The 8,889-nt window shown below is 38.8% G+C and overlaps 1 protein-coding gene across 2 annotated transcripts; it reads left to right on the top strand.

Moving 5' to 3' along the window:
• Positions 1-1,507: 1,507 nt before the first annotated feature.
• Positions 1,508-8,590, top strand: LOC101158751 (splicing factor U2AF 35 kDa subunit). 2 transcript variants are annotated; one of them, XM_011485614.4, is made up of 8 exons: positions 1,508-1,659; positions 3,381-3,468; positions 3,880-3,943; positions 5,022-5,071; positions 5,383-5,481; positions 5,553-5,686; positions 8,135-8,227; positions 8,299-8,590. In XM_011485614.4, the coding sequence occupies exons 1-8, from the start codon at positions 1,616-1,618 to the stop codon at positions 8,408-8,410; spliced, it is 684 nt and encodes a 227-aa protein (XP_011483916.1). In that variant the 5' UTR covers positions 1,508-1,615; the 3' UTR covers positions 8,411-8,590. The 2 variants fall into 2 exon arrangements, with proteins under 2 accessions (XP_011483916.1, XP_004066668.1); XM_004066620.5 differs by having other exon boundaries at positions 3,880-3,946.
• The last annotated feature ends 299 nt before the right edge of the window (positions 8,591-8,889 follow it).

Raw genomic sequence — 8,889 nt, 5'->3', positions numbered from 1 at the left:
ATGTGTTTTTTATAAATATAATTGTTTCCATGCAGTGCCTCCCACACACATGACAGAAAACACTGAGACTGTGAAAAATAGTACCTGCAGAAACCACATTTGTTGAATTTGACAGGTTTGGTGACGTTTTGAAAGCTGCCCTTGTTTCAGAAAGACTCCCGATCGCAATCTACCCCTCTGAAACACTCAAAAGTGTGATTTAGTAGGTGGTTTTGCTCAAAAACGAGAAAAAATGTATATTTCTTTGAGTTTCCAACTTCATCTAGATCTGAGGTTTTACATTTTCTGAAAATTTTTTGGGCTAAACTATAATTTAACGAGGCTGAGAGTCTACAAATCAATGGAAGCAATCACTTCACAAAACAGTGAGTGACACTTACCATCAGCTTTCAGGGGCAGAAGAAGCCCTGCCAGAATAAAGCCCCCCAGGACGGTCAGCCAGGGATCAGGCCTCATGGTTCAAACGTCCAGTCCTAACCAGCTTCAGTGAGAAATGCTCCATCAAACACGTTTTAGGTTAAACGGCACAGAAATAGCTAACCAGAAGTGGCTGCTTCCTCTTTCAGGTGTGAGCTCATGTAACAGAACATCACTACCCCCTTGAAAGTGGAGGGAGGGGGCGACAGCAGTACAGGTGAGCAGGTGGGTGGTCGTCTCTTACACTAATTTTCCAGATTCAGAACTCAGTGTCTCCAATCAGGGGGGGGGGGTCCCCCATGATCCAGCAGTGGCAGACATCTTACGCTGCTCTTAAATCCTCCATCACTTCTTGGCAGGGTCTGTGGTTCTTTGAAATGACTTCCTCTCCTCTCGTGCTTTCATCTTCATCGCCTGCAACTCCTGCAGAGCTGAGCGGCTTCATGCAAAGCACTGTGGTTTCTGCCGTGGAGGACATGCACTTATCTGATGAGAAGATGAAAAGGCCGTACCCTTACAAACGGCTTCCATTACCATCCCTTCCTATGCGGTTGCCTCATTACCTGTCAAGGAAATGGCTTCATTCATCTTTTTTTAGACATCTTTTTTGGCCCCTTTTTTCTTTAGATTGAAACATAAAGATGCTCTACTTTTTGCATCTGTTTAAATAGTTTAAATGTCTTGAATTGACTCATTTGTTCCTCGATGAGTCAAAATTGTCACAATAAAGTGATAAATTTAGCAACAGCTGATAAATACTTACATCATTGAGTTAGTTAATAGTATCCATTTGGTATCTGGCTTTTTGGACATTATAAACATGTTTAAAAAAACAATTTTTCTAGTATTTGTACCCTAAAATTAAATCCTAAACAAACTTCTTTAAAATATACTTTTATTTTGAAATCTTTTTGTGTTTTTCTTTTAAAGTTTTGACTAAAATATTTTTTATTTCAATTTTTTTAAATAAGACTAATTTTATCGTTAAAAATATTAAGAGCATTTAAAGTACGGATAACTATTAATATTTATTAATGTGCATATATTTCTACATTTTATATTTTCTGAAACAACAGCGCCACTGTGTGGTTTTGTCAGTGACTGCAAGGCGGGAGAAGACCGTCACTGCGCATGCGCTCTGCGAAAACTTTCAACTTTACGTTTTGACGTCATTGAAAGCGTCCACGACTGGGCGAAAATGGCGGAGTATCTGGCGTCCATTTTCGGCACAGAGAAAGACAAGTAAGTTTTATTCCACATTTTTCTCTTTTAGCGCCTAAACTCCGAACCGTATTATAGTTTTTCTTGCAGCGGGCGTTTTTGTATCATTGCTGGAGGCTTTTTTTCTTTCGCCCCGGCTCTTTTTAACGCCCCCAGCGAGGGTGCGTTAGCAAAAGGAAGCTAACAGGCAGCTAACACACATTGAATGAAACTCGTGAAGTATATTTCGGGCGTACACGAAGATGCCGTTTGTGGCCCACTCATGCCTACAAAGTTAAACAGGCCTTCAAAAAACATATTTATACTTGATGTGTGCTAGCTTGTAATTTAAGCAGATATTTGTGGACAAACATGGGTCGAGAAACATGCAGCTGATAATGCTGTTAGCATTGTGTGCTAGCTAAAAGCGCTGTTAGCATCGACGCGTTTTTGCACAAGCGGAGTGTTTTGTTCCGTTCCGCCGGTGGGGAGCAGCAATATCCTTCATTTTCCGCCAACAAGACTACTAACTTGAGCGGTGAACTAGCGGTTGTTTAGCTAACTCGACTACCAAATTAACCATCCGACGTAAGAACTAGTTTTTTGTTAATTGATTAGACGTAATAAAACCACAGACAGAGGTCTCTTATTTGGTTAAATTGTTTTTTTTTACGTCATTGTTATTTAATTAAAATTTAATTAAGGGCAGCTAGTTGTTCTGAGTCATACATCGATTCGATATAGAAGTTATTTTTTGTTTTTTCCTAAAGATTTTTTTAATGAAATGCAATGTTTTTTCCTAAATAGATAAAAAGAAATAACAAAATCCCTTTTAATAAAAAAAGGTTATATTTCTTGTGACATTCTGTTTTAATAACTTTATAATGACTAAATGATTACTTACAAACATCTTCAAACTCACTTTAGATGACTCAATAGATGCTTGATTATACAGTATTTAGCTGATTATTTAGATAAATATGCCAATATTAATGGAGTTTTTGCTGCAGAAAGACTTTTAATTTTAAGAAATGTTTGTTTTAGGTTTAGGAAAAGATTGGGCTCCTTTTTTTTTTTGGATGTTTTCCAGACAACTTCTGATTTAAATATATATAAGCTGATCCCCCAAACTAATCAGTTTTAAAGGGGTTTACTAATACTTTTTAAAATCAGAATAAACTACAGTTTGATTATAAATCTTTTATTTTCCTAAATTTTTATTCCCAAACCAATTTTGTTAGGCTTCAGAATTACTTTTCACATAAATACTGTGCACAGTTTTTTGTAGATATTTTTTTCTCCACCTACTTTTCTTTGTGATTTATGAACACTGTTACCCCACTACAGAGTTTTAATGAAGCCATTATACCCCATGGACTGAGTTACAGCTGCTTTCTTGTCGAAACAAGAACAAAAACAGCCATTAAAGAAACAGTTTTAGTGTTTAAATCTTGTGATATTAGGTGAGAGGTGAATTATTTATCTGCTGTATATATTTCTATCCTAAAAACCTACCCACCCATCAACTACTTAAGAAGCTAACTGACTAATAAAATGATCTAAACAAGAGTTTAAAGTGACTGTTTTATTTACCAGCAGCTGATTAGCCAAGAAATGCAGAAAATGTTTCTTTTGAAGCTAAACTAAGTCAGTCATTATGCTGAAGCACTTTGTGAAAGTCCTGATTGTTGTTAAATATGTCATAAATTATCATCCTAGTGTAACAAATTCTTTCTCGCATTAAAAATGAAATTTCTTTTCAGGGTCAACTGCTCCTTCTATTTCAAAATTGGAGCTTGCAGACATGGAGATCGCTGCTCGAGATTGCATAACAAACCGACCTTTAGTCAGGTGAGAATTTCCTTCACACAAACAAACAAACCCGGCTGCAGATGGACGTTTCTCTCACCATAGGATCTTTTTCTGAAGCATTTATAGTACAGTTATGGTTCATGTGCAACGTAAACCAGTGGAAAAATCCGCACCAGCTGATCCTAGAATTAAGAAATCGCAGTGTTTAGGTGTGGAATGTTATTTCGATTTTCTAAGCTGAAGCAGACTCTGTCTTTTCCTGAACTTTTCCTGCTCTGGTGAAGTTCATTCCTCCAGTTTTCTATTTATCAACGTTTGAAAGCGTTCAAGGCCTCAGCGTTCTCTGCATGCTTAATGAACAAACGCACGAGTTTAACAGTCCGGATGCAGCTGTAGAACGTCGTCTGATTATGTTCATGTTCTAAAAACTGTCTCTGGTTTCCTCTGCAGACCATCCTGATCCAGAACATCTACCGTAATCCTCAAAACAGCGCTCAAACGGCTGATGCTTCTCGTTGTAAGCCGAAGACTTGTCAGAGGGCTTCTCTGATTTCCTGCAAACCACTTTCCTTGTTTTTTAGCTTCTGTTTCATTATTATAGAACTTTCAAACTAAATATTCAGGTCTTGTTTACCGTTTTTAACCTGTTCTTGTGTCGTTTTTTTCTGGTGGAGAACATTTATGAAGAAAATTAGGCTTAAATAGCATTTCTGAGTGTTTCTTTATTCAAATCATTGTGAATCTGGGGAAGATGGTGATTGGAGAGAAAAAGTACTAAAACAAGTCAGATCTTCTACATTTGTTGCAAATCCAGGAATAAAATTCCTAGAGAGGCTTCAAGTGATCTCAATTTAGTGAAAAACACTTGTTTCAGTCTTTTGGAACATTTTCTCTTCTGTGTTGATCTTTGGAAAAGCTTTTGTTTATCCTCCACCTTCACCAGCACCACATGCCGTCAACACAGGTTCTCCTTTTCTCACAGCGGTTTTCTGTGAAATGATGATTTAAACTCACGCTTGGTGTCCAAAACAAACATTTTCCCATGTTTTTTTTTCTCTCTGCTCCCACTCCTCCGATCCTATTCTGATCTATTTTCAAATCGTTTCCAGCCGTCTTTTACTGATGATGCTGTTTTTAGCCACAATCTAAGAACCTGTGTCGTTTTCTAGGATATAGTTTCTGCAGAGCGGCAGGAGATCCATTCACCCTATTGAGTTGTGGAGTTCCCCCTGCTAGCTTACAGCCCCTCAAACGCCCAACCTCACATTAGCGGTGCAGCAAAATGGCGATCCGTATCAGATCTGTCCAGCCGTACAGTTTAGATCCAGATTCCAGCTCAGACGAGGAAAAACAAAGACGTTCATGGATCTATTTTCTATTTTTACGTCTGCTCCAGATTCACAGAAATGCCAATTTAAAGCTGACTTCTCTTTATTTAAATTCTCCATCTGAGTGGGTCTGTATCGAGTTTGTCATTTTCACTGCAGTCCTACATGCACATTTTCTGAATAGTCGTGATAGTGAAGCATGATTGTTGCTGTGTGTGCAGCGTCGCATCAACTGCTGTCCTCTGGTGTCGTTTCTCTTTGCAGGTGCCGTCAGCGATGTGGAAATGCAGGAACATTACGACGAGTTCTTTGAGGTGAGTGACCCGGGCGTCTTATCTGCCTTCAGAGGCCAAAACGCCGGCGCCTTTGAAACCTGTGATTACACCACAATAAGTGTGTGTGTGTTTGTGTTTGTGATGCCGTCTGTTCTGACCACGTTTGCTCGGGATTTTCTGTTTTTAGGTTGGAAATGTGAGGTTCAAATTTAAGATCCTTTCATTTTTGTCTGGGAAAAAAAAGTTCTGTCCAACTTTCACGCTCGACATCCCATAATTAACCATGTCACAGGGTATAACAAATGCTTTCTGCACAGGAAGTGACACTTTTTTGCTCGCTCTCCCCGCAGGAAGTCTTTACGGAGATGGAGGAGAAGTACGGAGAGGTGGAGGAGATGAACGTGTGCGATAACTTGGGCGACCACCTCGTCGGCAACGTCTACGTGAAGGTGGGTGGTCCGCTCGGATCCCCATTAGGGGGCGCCGCTACCGCTGAGTAACGTAACGTCCTGCTGTGCAGTTCCGCCGTGAGGAGGATGCGGAGAAGGCGGTCATGGACCTGAACAACCGCTGGTTCAACGGCCAGCCCATCCATGCAGAGCTGTCGCCCGTCACCGACTTCAGGGAAGCCTGCTGCCGTCAGTACGAAATGGGGTGAGTGTGACGTCCAGCCGCCAGCGTCAGGCATCAAACCCTGATTCTCTGAAGAATCTAGATCTATTTATCTGTAAATGTTCAATTAGATTTTAGTGTTGGTAAAACGCAGTGCTGCCCTCTAGTGGTAGATCTGTTTAAACTGTTTAAATCTCAGACAAAAAATCTTTAAGAATAAATAAAAGTGTATAAGTTTCATTAAAACTGGGAAATAAATATTTCAATCCATTTAAATGAGCCTTTTTGCTTGTGAATAACATGAAATGTACAAAAAAATCATGTCCGCTGTTATTGTCTATGCTTCCAGCCATTTAACACAAGCGCTTAAGTTGTATTTGAGTTTGTAATTATATTAACAGTAGGATGCAATAAAAAACATTTCTAAATGGTAAAGTCAAGATTTTCTGTTAAAGTTAGTTTATTGTTTTCTTTTTTGAATTTCCCTCATGTCGTTTAGTAGCTGAAACACCTTTTTAACTCAAATAAACAGGGTTTTTGTTAGGAATTAAACTTTTTTTATAGGTCAAAATTTAACATTAGTTGAATTAAATGTTTCCTAACGCAATTGTATGTATTTATTTGCATAAATGTCACGTCTATCGTATTCCCAGATCCCTGATTGGGTTGTACCAATCAGGTTGTTTTGTGCCGACGCTTCTGTAAAAAAGGAAAAAAAGAACAAATATAATAAAGATCCAGGTTTTCCTAGGTTTTTATCATATTAACCCTTGTTTCTTTTTTAAAACTAAAAATAAACACCTCTAGGAAGTTGCTTTAAAAACAGATCATAAGTTATGATAGAAAGTTTGTTAATTCTTCTAAACTGTTGAACATTTTTGATCAAATGTGATTCATTTCTCCATTAAAATTCCAAAAAACACATCTTTCTTTTTAAATCACAGTTGTTGCATAAACATGAAGACTCGCTCAGATCAATGAAACGTTTTAGTAGTTTTGGTTGTTTTTCAGACATTATTGATTTTTATTTTAAATTACTTTTTCCCACTTTGTCCCTTAGCAACCGTCTCACTGTTGTTTATCTGTTTAATTCTCATTTTAAAGAATCAAATGTCCAATTTTGTTTCTTTAAATGCCTTTGGCTATGTTTGTGTTAAGATAAACATAAAAAACACACTTTCTTGTCAGTTTTATACGCTTATTAAAAGTTATTGATCCCAAAAGTCTACATTTGTGAACTGTTTTTGGTTCGCCTCCTGCTCCAACTGGTGCCGCCTTCTGCTGCACTTAAAGGGAAAAAATAAGATGCGTTGATACGATATGCAGACTTCTGCTAAAGCATTGATCTGTAATAAAAAAACTTAAAATTATAAAGTGCTGATTATAATAATGAGAATAAAAGAAATATCACGGCCCTGATCAGGATACATCATCTCAAACAATGTGATCGATGTCCCACCACATGATTTGATCCAGACATTCCTGATAACCGGGAACTCAAGACCCTCTCCGATAAAAATGGTGTTTTTGCCGTTTTTGACATGTTCTTGTAGCTTTTTTTATCATAATGGAGGATATATATATATAAAGGAATTTAAGATCAAAGCTGCGTTTTCTAAGTATTTCTTTATTCAAATCGCTTAGATCAGAAGCAAATCAAAACATTTGAAAAAGCTCGGACTTATGTAGCAGGTACTGCCGTGGGCGGAACAAAGTCTTGTTTTTTACGCTGAGCTACGCTTGCAGACAAATAGATGCACATACGATTTCATTTTCTGAGCTGGATAGCTCCGATGTTGCTCGGCGTTTTTATTGTTTTGCTAACATTAGCATGGGCTTGTGAGGCACCTGTCGCTAGCGGAAAAGAGTGTAAACAAAGGCATGCTGGGAAATTAGCTTGGCTAACCTTTCTCACAAACAGCCGAAAATCTATTTTCTGATGAACTCCTGCCGATGTGCTGAAAATATGTCTTAAAAACAACAGTTTAAAAAAAAAGAAGCTGCATAATCATAATGAAAAGGAACGATTTTACAATAGAAAAATATATAGTTGGAGAATATAAATGATTATAAAAATGATAAATCTTCATTAGTATAAACATGCAGGTGCTGTCAAACTCATAAATCTACTGTTTAAATGGATTTGATTCATACATTTTTATGTAAATACAGGTGATTTGTGACCCTCTGTGGTGTTTCAGTGCAGGGAACCTCACCTGTACGGTTTTTCACCTTAAACCTGATCTAAAGCTTGCAGACCTCTAACCTGTTAAAGCATGCAGAGTCAGATCATGTTTACATTCAGAGTTTAGGTGAAACGTTTGTTGAATGTGGAGCCGCTCTTCCAAAGCTGAGGGTGTGCAGACGCATCATGAACGTGTGTCCTCGTCTGTCACCAAACCTGCTGTTTTTCCACTTTGTTACATCAGAAAAAGATAAAAACTGGGTTCTCTGGCCAAATTAACCCCTTCCTGCTTCGTTTCCTCCCAGAGAGTGCACCCGTGGGGGCTTCTGCAACTTCATGCATCTGAAACCCATATCCAGGGAACTTCGGAGGGAGCTGTACGGCCGCCGCAGGAAAAGGTGCCGCCGCGCTGCAGACGCCGCCGCCGCCCCCGATCCAGAGGATAACCGCTGTCCTTTTTTCCCGCCAGGCACCGCTCTCGCTCACGCTCCCGCGAACGGCGCTCCCGTTCCAGGGATCGACGACGAGGGGACCGCGAGAGGAGGAGGTCGAGGGACCGAGAACGCTCTGGAAGGTTCTAGGAGAAAACCGGATAGATCCACCAACACCCCCACCCCACCCCTCCTCCCCCCCAACACGGCAGTGACAACAAAATTTTCATTTGTTTTTCTTGGTGAATTGTTGGAAGTGTTTGTTTCTTTTATTCCCTTTTTTAAGACGAGCTTGTGTCGCTTTCTCAATAAAACAGATTTGCAACTCTGCACTGAGCATCAAAGTCATTTTACTGAAGCTGAAGGTAGTTCTGAGGAGGAGGTGACGACATTTAGGTCTAAAGTCCCACGCCGTCTTTTCATCTACACGCTTTTTCAAGCTGCTTTTTTTCATCTGCTCCTGATTCACATTGATTTGAATAAAGAAACACTCAGAAATTAAACCTTAAGCTTAAATTTCCTCGTGTGTCATCAATCAGAACAGAAACGTGTTAAAAATTAGTGTTACTTATTAATTAATTTTAATTTGAATGTGAACAATGATAAAATTTTATTTTTCTATCTTTTCT

This window comes from Oryzias latipes, chromosome 2 (assembly GCF_053564925.1).
Source record: "Oryzias latipes strain Hd-rR chromosome 2, Olatipes_Hd-rR_3.1".
Taxonomy (NCBI): domain Eukaryota; kingdom Metazoa; phylum Chordata; class Actinopteri; order Beloniformes; family Adrianichthyidae; genus Oryzias; species Oryzias latipes.
The sequence above is the reverse complement of the archived record's forward strand: the minus strand, read 5'-3'. Positions and strand labels throughout refer to the sequence as shown.